Source organism: Peromyscus californicus, unplaced genomic scaffold (assembly GCF_007827085.1).
Source record: "Peromyscus californicus insignis strain IS unplaced genomic scaffold, ASM782708v3 Scaffold_6__1_contigs__length_162567912, whole genome shotgun sequence".
Lineage (NCBI taxonomy): Eukaryota > Metazoa > Chordata > Mammalia > Rodentia > Cricetidae > Peromyscus > Peromyscus californicus.
In genome coordinates this window covers 101,240,455-101,257,358 of record NW_026294584.1, presented here as the reverse complement: position 1 = coordinate 101,257,358, position 16,904 = coordinate 101,240,455, and the positions used below count along the sequence as shown (strand labels likewise).

The following is a 16,904-nucleotide window of genomic DNA, read 5'->3' as shown; positions in this document are numbered from 1 at the left end:
AACCAAAAAAAAAAAAAAAAAAAAAAAATCAACATCGAAAGAACAACTTTCTACACACCAAAAGTGAACATGCAGAAAAAGAAGTTGGGAAAATAACCCAGTCACAGCAGCTGTGAAAAGTACCTAAACCACCAATGTGGAAGAGGCAGACAGCTCTCACTTAACCATTTTATGACTTTTCCAGTGAGGAAAAGTTTTTAAGACAGAAAATGCTAGCAGGATTAAAGAAAAAAGACAAACATACAAGTTAAGAGATTTAAAAATTCTGAAGAATTTTTGTTACTGAGTTCAGTACTCAGTAACAAAAACAGAATAAAATCAGTGAGAGCATAGAAAATCTGAGTAACACCATAACACATGATCAAATCAACAGAGAAACTAGCTTGGAGCATTTGCAGAATAGAAATTTAAGTACCCTTGGTATGTTCAATAAAAACAGGCCATGTGCAATAACTTACAGTGGCCACTAGATTCAGTCAATAATATGTACTCAGAGTTAGCTAAAAAAACAAAATGGCTGTCTGCATTAAAGCTCTTTAGGTTTGGGATTACTTTCTTTTGCAATCTGGTTAAATTTAAGTCTATTCACACATTAAACAAGGTTTCAAAATACCAAGAATCCTTTCTGTCAATGTAATATGCTTGCTGCTTGGTTGGGGAGACATTCTGGTAAAGAAAGATTGTGGTATGGAGAGGTCTACTCTGTCTGACAGAGGGGAGGGTGACAGTGTGGACATGCAGAGGGGAGGTTCTCATGTTCTTCAGCTGCCACTGAGTTCCAGGCGTTGACAAGAGGGGTGGATTAGTGGGAGCTGAGGAATCAGACAGAAATAGAGATAACATCCCCAATAGACTTACATATCACATCTCAGAGTCTTCATAGAGTATGTATTGGGATGTCTTATAAATTAAGTTGATTGTATTTTAGACAGAAATACAGAAAAACTTCAGGTACTTGGAAGATTGATAGCAATTTAGAATTATCTGAAAGAAAATCTGTGTTCCCCAAAAATTTAATGAAAACTATGCTACAGACTTAAGATGGAGAGCTGCTCCAGTCACCTGATTTCACATGGCGTGGAAGCATTTAGGGAGGAGTCAGCCACATGGCTCAGTTCCCTTACCTGTAACAAGATGCCCCATAGGGACACTCAGGCCTGTCACCAGTTACACCTTCATCTGTGACTTGTACATCTCCATAATCACTATCACCAGGGTGGCTGAAATGTTGAAAATGGAGAGGATTCTTCCTGTGAGAGTGATAAACAGAAGAAAAAAAATAACAGGAAGTTACGGGTTTACAGTGGCTACAGAGTGAGACCAAGAATACCCGATTATTCCAGAAAGGAACCAAACACCTGTGCTGATGATATAAAGACTGAGGACATCCCCATGCCATGTTGTTGACCAACCTGACAGAGTTGTTGGAAAATGGTCCAGGAATAAAGCTGTGTGAACAGAATTCTGGGTGCTTGTGAGAGAACTCCAAGGAAACAAGACAAGAGTCTTGTGACTTCAGTTTCGTCAAAACACAGAATTGTTCTTGGAATGTATTTTCATACTCCTCCCAGGTATAGCAGATAGGAGTACGTTTACTTCAAATTACTCATTATTGCTTGCTGCTGTTATTTCAATTAAATGTTTAAACTGTCCTTTATATGCCTACGTGGGAAAACATATTCCCACGTGTGGCTTGTCCTTGTATAGCTTGAACTCATGAGAACTTTACTCATGTAACCTTTCTTAACCCTCAGAATATAAATTGTCTGCGACTCTGAATAAAGTCGGCTATTGCATGAGACTATAATCCACCTCAGTTATTGGCTCTATTCTCCCATGTCCCACTGCCTCTAGAGCAGTGACATCTAATCATCAAAAGACTCCCAGGTAAACAATTTCTAGTGTGATATGACAAGTCATGTGTACAAAAACACACTTTGTAAACATTATATTGTTTATGTAGGTATACAACAAATATAAGCATCCATAGCCTTTGTAAATTTCTATATCCTATGCTAAGATAAAAACATTACCAACATTCTAGATAGATCCATGTTTCCTTTCTAATCTTTAAACTCATTTGACTACACAAAGTATACTATCATGTCTTCTAAAAGCAGTTTTCAAACTCTTTGGTTCAGGCTTCTTTTCTACTCTTAAATTATTATTAGAGTTTGACAGCCATCTCTTTATGTGGTGGGTTTACCCTGGCAGAAATTTAAAGTGAAAAATCAGAAAAGTGTGTTTATTTATTTACAGTAACTGTAATATACCTTTTCACATATTACAAATAATATACTTTAACAGCTTTTTAAAAAATAATCTTTGTATTTATTTGTGTGTGTGTGTGTGTGTGTGTGTGTGTGTGTGTGTGTGTAAGTCATGGCCCACATGTGGAGGTTAGAGAACAACTTGTGGGAGTTCATTCTCTCCTTGGACTACGTGTGTTTTAGGGATCCAACTCAGGTCATCAGGTTTGGTGGCAAGTGCCTCTTCCCATTGTCTTCATTAGATTTCTATTGCTGTGATAAAACACCATAACCAAAAGCAACTTGGGGAAAAGGGTTTGTTTCCACTCACAACTGTTAGGTTACACTCTATCACTGAGGGAAGTCAGGACAGGAACCTGGAGGCAGAATCTGGATTGGCGGCCACATAGGAATGCTGCTTACTGGTTTGCTCAGTCTGCTTCCTTTTACCACTCAAGACCTACCTAACACTGCCCACAATGTGCTGGGCCATCCCACATTAATTAATCAGGAAAATGTCCCACAAGCTTGCCTACAGTCCAACCTCATGGAGGCACTTATTTTTTCCGACTGAGGTTCTCAGATGACTCTTGCTTGTGTCAAGTTGACAATATAGTAGTAGTAGTAGTAATCATCATCATCATCATCTACCCAGCACAGCTACTGAGCCACCTCACTGACCCTCATGTAACTTCATAGCTCCAATATAAAATTCATGGAGATATAATGCATGCTTAAGAAAAGGTATCTGGCTTTTCCTCTTTGCTTCTACATTTGATCAGGAACAACAGTAATGCTTTGTGGTCTCTAGGGAACTCTACTGCATGCATGTGAGAATCACATTCTAAGAATCTTAACATTAGCAGGAAAATGGATGGAAATGAAAATCATCATGTTAAGTGGAGAGAGAGAGAGAGAGAGGGAGAGAGAGAGAGAGAGAGAGAGAGAGAGAGAGAGATCTTAAAGCAGAAGGGAAATAAAGATGGTAAGTTAACAGATGTGAGATGAAAGTGGAAAAGGGATTATTTAGGAAGGAAAGGGAACCAGCAAGTTCGGGGAAGTGGATAAAAGGAGCATGGAGAGCCAGACATGGTGACACATGCCTTTAATTCCAGCACTCGGGAGTCATAGGTAGGAGGATCTCTATGAGTTCGAGGCCAGCCTGGTCTACATAGCAAGTTCCAAGACAGCCAGAACTATACTATATATAGGGAGACCCTGTCTCAAAAAACAAAAAAAGAACATAGAGAACATCAGAGGAGGATAAATTAAATAAATTATAATAACAAATATGTGAAAATATTATAATAAAACCCATTACTTTGTATATTAATTTTTAAAAATTAAAGCACAAAACAAGGAGGAATGCAAACTTAGAAACTATAGAGACTTGGGACATTATCCATTTGAGAGAAGGGAGAGGCTCAAGAGGCTGAAGAAAAGCTAGACTTTTGTAATGATTTTATAGACATGTATGTGTGTAGATATGTGGGTTTATCTCAAATTCAACATGCTATTCTTCCCCTTTCTTTACAAATATAAACATTTCAATAAAATTACTTCTTCCTCTTTGTTACAAATACAATTTTTTTGATTTAAACATTTTTCAGACATCCTTTATTTCAAAATTAATAAAGTTAGTTACTGCCTAAAGCTAAGAGTGATTAAAACTAACATACTATTATAAAGTATAAGTGAATGAATTATTATTTGATAAAACATTTACTCCTTTTTTTTAAAGATTGATTGATTGATTGATTGATTGATTATGTATACAGTGTTCTATCTGCACATATCCCTGCAGGCCAGAAGAGGGCACCAGGTCTCATTACAGATGGTTGTGAGCCACCATGTAGTTGCTGGGAATTTAACTCAGGACCTTTGGAAGAGCAAGCAGTGCTCTTAACCTCTGAGCCATCTCTCCAGCCCACATTTACTCCTTTTAACAAAAGGAAATGACAGTGTTGAATACTGCTATTCATTGAATTGTGTCCCCTCAAAACTTCTATGTTGGAAGCACTAATCTCCAATATACCTAGGAGAGAGATAATTAAGGTGAAGTGAGGTCATAACGCTGGGGCCCTGACACAAAATGATTGGTGTCTTCCTTGGTGAGGAAGAGACACCAGGGAAATGACATACAGAGAAAAGGCACCGAGAAAACAACCACCTTCAGGGCAAGAAGAGAAGCCAGTCTGTGGTGTTTTGTTATGGCTGCATTTCTAAAGTCCAGAATTGAGAGAAGGGGAATTCTGTTACCAAAGCAAGCCAGTCTGTGGTGTTTTGTTATGGCTGCCCTCGCCAACTAATGCAGACACAAAACAGGGTCTTTCCAAATCCAAAGTAATAGATAGCTTTTGATTTGCTGTAGATTTTTACATTGTGTTCTAGGCTTAAGGACATTCCACAGACAATATCATATATAAATTTAAAACTCAGGACTGTTGAAACTGAAAAATATAGCTACTTTAATGCTAAAATAACAATGTATTTTAAAGAGCAATAATAAGAGTGTGAAATGCATAGAATGTGTGGTGTACATACTCTGTGCACATGGCATGAGGATGCACTTCACAGATACAGTTTGACAAGTGGGATGGCTAACAGTGGAAACAGACCGATTAACACAGGCTGTTGTAAAACCAAGATTACAATTTAAATGGATGAAATATGAATTCATAAAAATTTCATTTTCTAATTTTCAAAGTAGAAAATTTTCTATTTTATAGAAAAATGTGAATATACATATAACACAATGCCTAAACACAATCTAAAATTATCTTAGTAGACAGGTATAATAACTTTCTGAAAGTATCTCTTTAAAATTAAGATATTAAATAAGCAGGTATTTAAGTCTGTGTGATTCAGTTTTTAAGTCCGGATTCCCCAGTATTCAGGTACTTGCATTAGTCAGCATGTCTACACATAAAACATTTAATTCCCCATTGCATCTTAAAAGCTTCTGGCAGGATTTACCAGAATGCACAGTGGGAAAGTGCAGCCCGGTAGAAATGTGGTAAAGCACCTAACCTTAGGGCAATGGTTTATTAGGCTCTTAACACAACAGCACAGGACTGCAAGGCAGCAGGTAGTGAAGCACTGGGCTGAAACGCCACCTGTGGGTCCATCTTACCTGTAGCAGTCAGTCCCATACATGCAGGACGCCCTCCGGACCTTGCTTCCTTCTGAACAGCCTAGAACTGAATCAGCCACTGTGTGCGAAGCATCAGGACTGGAGGGAGCAGAGCTGGACTCAGGACAGAACCCTTGCGATGTCTCGGGAGGTGACTTCCTTTGGACGCTTGAATGACTCTCAGGACGGCTCACTGTCTCCCCCTCTCCATCTGTTGTTGCTTGGCTGACAGTTTTATGTCTAGAAACCTCGCCAAGCTCCTCTATTGGAACTGCGGTGTTCGGTTCACTCATCTTCACAGTATCTGGATCTGGATCACCTAATGTGATTGAAGACAATGATTCTGGAACTTCCTGTAAAAGAAAGCCAGAAAAGGCATCATTTTAAAAAAGCAAACTTTAACAAAAAAAAAAAAAGAAATATATAAATTAAAGTTTAAGAGGACAAAAATACAAGTTTCATGATATTTAAAGCTTAAAACTTCAAACATCTTATTTTGAAGCTACTAAAGATACCATTTTCTGTTTTTAGTTTATAAATTGTTAACAATTTGTAGACTTCACAATATTAATTTGTAGCTATAATGATACTCTATTTCATTGTTACATAATCTAACTCAAAAAGCTCTTAAATGTCACTATCCAACAACACTGTCCTTGTAATTTCTTAAAAATGACTGCAATACTTAGTTCTCTCCAAATAAAGGTAGTTTTCATATGGCAGAATGACCAACTGGTTCATGTCTACACATAAATCTGCATGAGGGTATGCTATCACCAACGGAGAAAGCAAGCACCTTTCCTTTGAGAGTTCTGATTAAGTAAATGTCAGGTTAGCCAATTAAGCCCCAGAGAGCTGACTACTGCCATCTTGTTAAATGGATAAAATACACAGCTGCCCTGATACTGACCTTCAGTACCCGTAGACTAGTGCCGCTCTAACCTCTCATCAAAGGGGCTTCTTTTCACAGAAAACTACAACTGGTCAGAGGGCAGAGAACAAGTGACTGTGGAGAGTCCTACCTTAAATGGGAGATCTACAACACAGTCCCTGCACCAAGGCGCAGGAACACGGTACCAAGGAGATATTCCAATCACCCCGGTATGCCTTTTTAATTTGTACTGGCCACCAGCATAAAAAGTAAGCCTCATCTCAAAAACCTCCTTTCTGTGGAGCAGAAATATTGCTCATTTAAACACATGTGTTCTTGTTAACCAAGTCACAGATATGAGGAGCACACACCAGACACACATCAATGTTCACCTCCATTTCTAAGGGCTCGGGGCCTGGCAGCTACCATCTGGTGAAAGCTGACTTTAGTACGAATAGATAGCTGATAATTCAAATTTCCTAACATATTATTCACATGACTTCTTTTGGACTAATTATTTAAATGTTTCAATACTTTTAAAAGAAACTGTAACTCTGAAACAGTATTCACACTGGCTAAATAGGTTCTCCACAGGATGTGGGTCTATCATGGCTCTGCACAGCAGCAGATAACCTAGGAAAAGCAGGTGTTTGGCTATCTTCTATGACTTACACTTGGGTGGTGGCATTTAGGCTACATCCCTCTACACCATACACTCTACTTCCAACCTTCTCTGTCACACCCCAGTCCCATCCCCTTCCATTCAGGACCAATTGGCACAGGCCAACAGCTGGAATTCAGGGACAGGAACTGAGAAGTCCTGACTACCGTCCACTTGACAGATCCCCCATTTCCTTCACTCCTGTTCAGTGGTGGGTAAGTCAGTGAGTCTGGTAGTGAAACGAAGAGCCCCAAACTTGTTAGATTATTATTCCTGTGGCATTTTAGACTCTACAAGGCATTTTCCATGCTTAGGAAGGAAGGCTGTGATTCCTCAGAGGCACCACACTTCCCGAGGCCTTAAGAGTTCCCAGCCTTCTGCCGGGCGGTGGTGGCGCACGCCTTTAATCCCAGCACTCGGGAGGCAGAGCCAGGCGGATCTCTGTGAGTTCGAGGCCAGCCTGGTCTACAAAGCGAGTTCCAAAAAAGGCGCAAAACTACACAGAGAAACCCTGTCTCAAAAAACCAAAAAAAAAAAAAAAAAAAAAAAAAAAAAAAGAGTTCCCAGCCTTTCAGATATCTGTGTGTACAAAGCCTGGAGGGGAAAGGGCAGACGATTCTCACGCCTTTCAACAAGCACCACAGGAAAGGGGTGATTCACACTTCCAAACACGGGATCCTGACAGTACTGTTGTTCCAGCATCCAGCCACAGCAGATGTTTGAAGGGAAACAATCCCACTCAACTTCTTAGTCAGTTTCTTTCAGAACAAAGAGACATTGGAAAGTGATAAAAAAAAAAATACATCTTTTCTATAAAATATTGGAGAGCTGTTGACCTAACAGTGGCATGGCTAAGGACTGCTTTTAAAAGGAGTGTTGTGTTGGTTTGTTGGTTTCTGTATTTGTTGGGGGTGGTGCATGCATGCCCACATACGCACATGCAGAGGCCAGAGCAAGGTGCCAGATGCCTTTTCTCTTAGTCTTCACACTAGTGGCTCAAAACAGGAGCTCCTGAACCCGAAGTCTGCCTTTTAGGCTAGGCCGGGCAGCCAGAGAACTCTCCAGATCTGCCTGTCTCTTCCCTCCAGTATTGGGGTCACATGCACATGAAGCTGTGCCTGGCTTTTTATGTGGGGACTGGAGATGTGGACTTAGATTCTCATGCTTCCAGAGTAAATGTTCTTACCCACTTAGGCATCTCCCTGGCCCTCTAAGGATATTTTTAACTAAAGAACAGTATTATTCTGTGATGGCATTTAATGTTTTAAGTAATCTCTCACACCACCCCCCATCAAAGATTTTGTAGCAGATGATGACTATTCCAGAGATCCACCATCAGTCAAAATGCAGAGAACAAGTGACAGAGGGGTGCCCAAACTAACTCCTATACAGAAGCCTCAGGGGAAGTCATAGAGGAGGGGGCGGAAAGCTTTTGAGAGCCAGAGGACCACAACACCTGCTGTAAGACAATGTCTTCTAGACATGACAGGGAGGCTGTATCCACCAAACCTCAACAATATGGTCTAAATATGACCTGTATAATGAGAACACCATTTGACACGCCAACATAAAATGAAAGAAATTTAACAAGACCCCACCCCTAGATAAAGAGCTACAGGCACTCAACTGCTGCTGAGAGATGGAGATTCCATTTTTTCCAGGGATGAGTCCTCTGATAGGTCATCCAGTCCAAAGGGGAAGCCTTAAACACATGTGCACATAAGCAACACTGGGTGGATTCAGTAGGTTGTGTGTGTGCCTATGTATTTATCAATGATAACTAAAGAGGAAGGGGTCATAAATTTAAGTGGGAGTAGGGGAAGGGATGGAAATGATGTAAATACTTACTCAAGTATGAAACTCTCAAAAACTTTAAATTAAAAACAATTCTCATAGCCAAGCACAGTAGCACATTCCTGTCATCACAGTACTTGGGAGGTTGTAGCTGAAGGATCAAGTTATGAGCCAAGTTAAGTTACTTAGCAAAACCATGTCGGAAATAAATATAACATCTTCATATATGTGTGTGTGTGTGTGTGTGTGTGTGTGTGTGTGTGTGTGTGTGTGTGTGTGTATTTGCCTGTATAAATCCAGATGAAGATTTTATAATGCTACAAAAGTCAATGCAACAATGGGATTGAAGGATGAGGCAAATGAAGTTTTCATTTTTAATAAACATGCTTCTGGATATTCTATTTGGGCAATAAGCATGTATTATTCTGCTATTTGAAAATGAAAAACCAAAGAGAATGAAATGTATAGCATCATAGTTCAACTGTGTAGTTCTAAGGAACATAAAGAAGAATCTGTTTCATTAAGAACTGAACTTTAGTTCCCCACAGCAACATGTATAACATGCTAATTTAGAGAGAAAGGAACACTAAAATCACAGGTATCAATATGTAAATTAGGGGGTTTCAAATAAGAGAGACAGCTGGGCATGGTAGCACACCCCTTTAGCACTTGGGAGGCAGAGGCAGGCAAATCTCCTTGAATTCGAGGCCAGCCTGGTCTACACAGTAAGCTACAGGACAGCCACGGTTATGTAGAGAGACCTGAGACAGTCCCCGACCCAAAAAAACCAAATAAGAGACACAAAAGTTGGAAATCATAATGCTCTTATGGAACTTCATGCAATATTAATATATAGTAGCCTTGGCATTCAAGAATTTAACATTCTTGGTTTCAATTATTTATAAATGATCCCAAAATCCATTACACGCAGTAATTTTTAAGTTTGCTGATACACAAATTTGAACTGTGCCAATTCCAAAGCTCATGAGCGACCTGGTGGGGCGGGTAAGGGAACAAGAAAAATGGAAGGTGAATCACCTACGGCAAGTAGGAGAATGAGAGCTTCAGTTTTACTAAGCATCCCCTGCTATTTGTTGAACGTGTGAAGGATTAAACATGGGAGGCGAGAGAGTTCTGATAACAGAAAGATCTCCTACAAAGTAAAAAAAGATGTGTTTGAGACTGGAGATCATGGGGCTAGTGGTCCTCTGAGGAAGAGCAGAATGCACTCTTAAGACTATTAAAATAGCTTATCAACTTGTCTAGTAAGCACTTCCTGCCCCTCAGCCATCTGAAGTTTTAATGTATTTTAAAGGATAGGATAAAGAACTACCCTCTAACATAAATCCAGCAGGGTGGTTTGTTGTTTCCAAGATGCTCTTGGCAGGAATGTCTGTGCTGATAAGTTGCCTAAAAGTCCTGTATCAATTCCATTAACATTCCTGGAGAATAATGGAAAAATCCCAGCCTCATACTCAATCTCTGACTGACAGTTCAAGCACTAGCTAAATACTGCTTCCTAGGAAGTCTATCCCCCGAAACTGAAAACACAACAACTGAAATTCCACCTGTGTGTTCTCTACCATAACTTCTCCCAATACCTTAACTATCTGTCCTTCCCAACTGGAAACTTGGAACCTGCCTTTTATTCCCTCTCCTTCCCCAGATCCAGTGTTCAGACACTCAGCACTGAAGTTTTGCATCCTAGATGCTTTTCCAATCCGATGGCTCACCATCCTGAAGTGGCTAAAGTCTCTGCACTTCTTAGTCGTGTCAATATAACCATCATTTCCCTCCTTTATCTCAGAGATCTTACTTTGTCGCTTCCAATCTCTCTCTAGAGAGCTAAAGGACCTCAGTACTCAATACATTTCCAGTGCCTCCTCCTGCGCAGGTCCCCACTGCTGCTTCAATTTTAAATGAATGCCTGCCTTGTATCCAAATTTCCAAGGACAACAGTTGACTGACTGCCCCTTGTTCAAAATGCTTAGGATTTCTGAGTTTTTGGAGTCTGGAGTAGTTGTAAAGATTTATGGTTGAGCATCAATATCTGAAACTATCCAAAGTCCCAAGTGAGTTGAGAATCTTACCAGTATGCAAAAAGTTTCAGATTTTGAGGTATTTTATTTTTCACTTTTGGATTAGGGGTTCTCAAGATGTATTTGTTCTCCCTTGCTTTAGTACTTGGTCTGTCATCTACCTGGAACCTTGTAACTTTCCATGACCAAAAAGTGCAGTAGAAATGACCAGTTCCAGTCATTGAAAGATCTGGGCCTTAAAGATCTGGCAGCTTTTAATTTTACCGTCTTAGAATCCGGCTGTTGGGTAAAGGGATTGAGTCTCAACTACCTAATGGTAAGTGGAGGGAGGGAGGCCCAGTCAGCTTGCAGACATCCCATCAATCCTTGTAGAGGCATCATTCATGAGAGCAGAGTCGTTTAACCTGAACCCACCACCACTAATACCAAAAATGTATCATAAAGAGGTGTCCAACTGAGCCCAGCCAACTCAGACGATTTGTAATAAATAAGAAGTCATGTTGTGCTAAGTGATTAAGTGTTGGGCTTACTTTGATTACAGCAAGAGATAACTAATAATTTTATGAAAGGATTTTGCAGAAGTTTTTTTGGCTGTGCTTCCTTCGGCTGCCTGTGACAGTTCTAATTAGATTATGTAAAAGAAATACTATTGTCTTAATCTCTGTGCTACTGCAACAAAATACCACAGCCTAGGTCATTTATCAAAGACAAAATGTATTTTCTCAGTTCTGAGTTTTGGGGAGGCCATGGTAAGTTGCTGGCATCTGATGTGGGATTTCCTACTCTGTCTTCATGGGGCAGAAGGGAAGAGAGGACAAATGTGTTCTGACATGACAGAGGCACAGCAGGATGTGCACTCGTGTCCTCTTGTGACACAAGGGCAAAGAGAGTCCACCGGCTCCTGTGGACTTCCTAGCAACTGGAGTCTACTCCTGAGTATGGAGCCAGTACTGAGCAAGCACCACTGCACAGGGAGAGTAAGCTTCAGTACAAGTTTTTAGAGGAGACAAAACATCCAAAACACAGCAGAGATCTTTACATTGATTAATTCCAGAGCCCTCACTTTGGCCATAAGCTGGACAGACATACAACCTGTAAGGACTGCAGAAGACCTGTGAGGACTGACAAAATCCTGGACTTTAAAAGAACAATTAACTTCATGAAGAGAAGAGTGCTCGTCACAAACTCACTCATAGTCTAATGTGCACAATAGGAAAACCCACTGTACACAAAAGCATCTACTTCGGCCATCAGCGCTTCTTAGCAGTGTGGCCTTGGGCTTCAGTTTCCTCCAGGTGCTGAAGGATGGCGTATCAATAGTTCTCCTTGAGGGCATGTTCAAATCGCAGGAGTACACATAAGGCACTACTTAGACACAGGCCATGGACTAAATGAGTCAGAGCTCAGGAAAGGGGCAAGAAGGGATTTCTGCCCCTTCTCTCCACTTCCTTTTCCAGTCTTTCTTAAGAAAATGTCTACTCTAGAGTCCTGGACAATTGCTCTGAGGTCTTGTAAGGCATCTCCACACATCCGACTGGATGGACCAGCCAAGCTTCTGTTTTCTCTCATGGTGAGCTTGTCTCCCCGTTCTTCACTGTGCTATCCCATCGACTGGCTGCTCTCTGGGGATAAGATAAGACCGAGACAGAAACTGGGCAGACATGGAGGAGGAGCTTGGCCAGTCTGGCTTGGGTCTTCAGCGTCAGCCATGTTCTCCGGCTCAACTTCACTAGAGCCCGGCAGAGAGGTTGTGAGGGTTTGGGCCTCCTTTCTACTCAACAAAGAGAGGTAACGCTCCCTCAGGACCCTCACAGGAAGAACACTTAGCCAAGTGGAGCTTGCAGTCCTCCTGTATCTATTACACCCCCTTGATGGCATCAAAACCTCACAAACACCTTGACTAACTGGGATCTCCTCACTGCTTCTCTCCTACCTATTAGCTAAGAAGATATTTCTTAAAGTCTTTCTTATAATTATGAAACTTAGTCAGGATAAAGTATATTAAAACACATATATTAGGTTTTCTTTGGAACTAAATAATTTCTTGTAAAATAGGCAAAGTGAATTGATATGCTCACTGTTCAAAATATATGAAGGCTAAAAGTTTATATAAGACAAATTGCATTTTAATAATATTTAAAGGCAAATATATATGAGCCAGAATTCATCTTGTTTTGATTTATTACTTGACGCCATTAGTAAGCAAAAACACTAAGTCTTAGAGACTGGATCCACTTCTCTCACTGGGACAGGTGCTAAGGGAGTCTGGTCTCTCCCTAGGGGAAGAGGTGGACGTGAAGGTGTATTCTACCAGGACAGGACCAGCCTGGCCTCCTGAGACTAAGAGACCCACAGAGCTCAGCCAGTGGCCTACCCAGCCCTGAATCTGTCACCTTAAGCTACCACTGTCAAAGGAAGAAAAATGCCTGGACTTTCTGTTCTGGGGCCACCTCTATTGTTTCCTGCTACAATGCCTCAGTGTGCACAAATCCTGTGCAAGCTCAGGCTACACAGAATCTGGCTAGAGGGAGAAGGTGAGCATAATCTCCCCACTAACTGAGGAGCTCTTGGCATTTGATAACTGCTGGGAGAGAGGTCAGTTTTCTTCAAGGATGTGCCCCCTGGTAGATCAGCCACATATCCAGGTAGGCCTCACTCCTAAGACTAGTTGTGCGACATAAACTGGACTTGATGGGACTTGGCGGAGAAGAAAACTCAGGTAAGTAGGTATGAGTAGAAGGATGGAGAGGGTGATTATGGGAGGAGCTGAAGAAACACATTATACAAAATTCCCAAAGAATAAATACAATTATCCAAGTTTTTTTTGTTTGTTTTTTAAAAAACTTCATGTAATAAACAGGCCTTGTTTCTTTTTAAATATCCAACATCAAGGAATGTCAATTGGGCCAAATCATTCTAGAGGATTGGGACAAACTGAAGAGGAATGAAAGGTCTGCAATCACTCGAAGGCACAGCAGAGTAATCCTGTGGCTCTGTGAAGAATGATACACCATTTGTTCTCCTCGCCATTATTACTCAGTGGTGACATTAAGTCCACACACAACAGCAACCAGGCGACCAGAACAAAGGCCAAACTAAGACCAGAGCCAAGAGGTCTCCGCCTTTCTCTACTCTGAAATATTAGCCCACAACGCAAACTCTCCCTCTAGATTCAAAATTAGTTTCAATAAAGCTCTTCCTGACCGGCACCCACATGGCAGCTCACAACTGTCTGTAACTCCAGTTCCAGGGGATCTGCACCCTCTTAAAAAAGAAAAATACATAAGTGTGTGCACGCACACACACACACAGAGAGAGAGAGAGAGAGAGAGAGAGAGAGAGAGAGAGAGAGAGAGAGAGAGAGAGAGAGGAGAGAGAGAGAGAGAGCAAGCTAGTTTATATCTATATAAACACAAAAAAGGCGGTAGCTTAGTTTTTTTTTTGATAAATTTAGCACATGATTCATTTCTATCACTTGGTCTTATCCAAAGGGCTAAAAGGACGTAATTCCTGTCTCAAATATCAGATAAAGAAAATAAACAACATATTTTTAATCACCTTGGATGAAACAAATGGTCCTTCTTGATCAGAACTTTTACATTTTTTCCCAGGATCCTGTTCTGCTGACATACTTTCTGAATTTCCTAGTGAAATTAATCGCTTTCTTCCATGCCATGTTCTGTTTACTGGAGTTTTATCTTTGCAGGTTCCTTCTTCTCCACTCCTCTGGATGACATCCTTATCTAACATACACACAAGCACACACATACAAAGAACAAGAAGAAAATTACTTCCCGTATCTTCAAAGGTCAATACTCTACATGACTGAAAAGGATAAACGAGCAAGTGACTCACAGGCTGTGAGATGGCTCAGTGGGGAAGATAATTTGCTGTGCAAGCTTAAGGATCTGAGTGTGCATATTCAGCACCAACACAAGAAAAGAAAAGGGAAAAAAAGTGGGGGTAGAGCTTGCTGGGCCTGTAACCCCAGTACTTCATTGGAGGGAGCAGGGAGACAAAGACAAAGAACACTTGGGGTTGATGCCAGCCAGTGGAGCCAAACCCAGCGAGCTCCAGATTCAGTGAGAGACCCCGTCTTAAGGGATTATGGCCCAGAATGATAGAGCTGGACACCTGCAAATCCAAATGACATTTCCAGTAATGTCCACTGGGAAATACTTATTTGCAATCTCAAACAGCATTAGGCAGCACAGTGGCTAAGAACGCCAACCCAGAGCGCACCAAGCTCAGACACAATGGGTCCACTTTAACTGTTTTACTTCAACTCCAAGCTTTGTTTGCAACTGCAAAGTGGAAATCACAGAGTCACTAGAAGTAAATGAAGTAAGAGAGAACCTGACACATTAGTTACAATTTTTTAAATTATAGCAACAATTTTCTCTGAGAAAAGCTGACAGAGTAACCCAGATTTCAGATATATGTAAAAACTCCAAAAACCTAGGAATGAGAATGTCCTCTATAGACTTTGTAAATAAAGAAATCTCAGTAACAATGTATACTATATGCTATATATTATCCATATATTATCTTCATATTATCCATATATTATAGTTGGTGAACCTTTAGTCAGAATCCCATCTTGTCAACAAATTCATAATTGTCTAATCAGAAAAGATGAAACAGCCTTTGTACCGTAAGAGGAAAAAGCTCATGGCTAATTGTGTCCTCTATACTGCAGGGAGAGCTTCTTGAGGGCAAAGACTTTATATGCCTTGCTTACTATTTCCCCCTTTGGGGAAGGCCTTCAGGACCTTAAAATGTGCCTCTTATAAAACTAGTGCTCAATATTTTGGACTAAGTAAATTAGGAATATAACCAAAATTTGTCTAGGATGTAAGTATGTATACACTTCGTAGTCACTGTCGTTCTAAGACAGATTAGTAACTTTTTTTTAGAAAAAGACAGACTAGCCGGGCGGTGGTGGCGCACGCCTTTAATCCCAGCACTCGGGAGGCAGAGCCAGGCGGATCTCTGTGAGTTCGAGGCCAGCCTGGGCTACCAAGTGAGTTCCAGGAGAGGCGCAAAGCTACACAGAGAAACCCTGTCTCGAAAAACCAAAAAAAAAAAAAAGAAAAAGACAGACTATAAAGCTCTGTAGAGGGCTATAGGGTGTCTACTACAGCTACTCAACTCTGCCTTCATAACAAAGAGTAGCCATTAGATATGGACAGATGAGCATGGCTGTACTCCAATACAGGTTTACTCCAAAATGGGCAGTGGCCAGATCTGGCCTATGGGCATCAGTCTCTTAGCCTTATTCTGAAGGATACCCGAAGGGCCTAAAGCAGTTTCAGGGAATAAATACCGATGGAACACTGGCTGTAGGGAGCAGAGGAAGCCCTGAGTGAACGAATACATGTTGTTGACATGGGCACAGCCATGCTGAGAACTGCAATGTCTCAGCCCCATGGGAGTGGCAAGGCCTTCCACGAGAGTCTCAGTGTGGATGTTGACCGTGTTTGAAGAAAACATCCACCACAGCTTTCTCCCCTGGATATTTATAGCCTGAAGACCACTCCTAGAGACTGTTCTTACTGAGATTAATTAAGTCTGCCTCCTTGTTTAGTTATATGTAATGAACCTGCCTCCTGTTGAGCTGTATGCAATAAACCTGCCTCTTTGCTCTGTTCAACTACATACATACATATATATATTCAACTACACATATGCATACACATACACACACATACATATACACACACACACACACACACACACACACACACACACACACACACACGGCATGCTGAACTTCTAGGTTGCTGCAGTTTTTCCATCAGAGAGCCCAGTCTACTCAATTCCAGATTTTTTGTGTTTCTGTGTGTCCATGTGTTTATAGTTTCCTCATTTATCCTCACCATCCCAATCAGGTCCATCCCTGAGGCTGTGCAACATTCAACAACTGTCTATATTATCAACAGAACTATCCATCGCACCACAATAGGAGTAATATACAGTAGTCACCTTTTATCCCACCATTTTCCCTTGTTTCACTTACTGTCAATCATGTTGTAGTCCTTATATTCAAGCAATCATAATTGTAATGTCTCCAAAGCACAGGAATAGTGACACTGGCAAATTTGCTACAAATGGAATGTTTGTAACATCTCAAAACCATTCGTGTGTGTGTGTGTGT

The 16,904-nt window shown here is 40.8% G+C and overlaps 1 protein-coding gene across 1 annotated transcript in view; it reads right to left on the bottom strand.

The window, feature by feature from the left end:
* Positions 1-16,904, bottom strand: part of Aplf (aprataxin and PNKP like factor) — a 48,433-nt gene that overhangs the window by 9,540 nt on the left and 21,989 nt on the right. The window contains exons 6-8 of the mRNA XM_052720717.1: positions 14,306-14,490; positions 5,383-5,735; positions 1,125-1,250 (exon numbers count right to left, since the gene is read on the bottom strand). Coding sequence (XP_052576677.1) covers positions 1,125-1,250; positions 5,383-5,735; positions 14,306-14,490 — 664 coding nt within the window. The remainder of the gene's footprint in view (positions 1-1,124; positions 1,251-5,382; positions 5,736-14,305; positions 14,491-16,904) is intronic.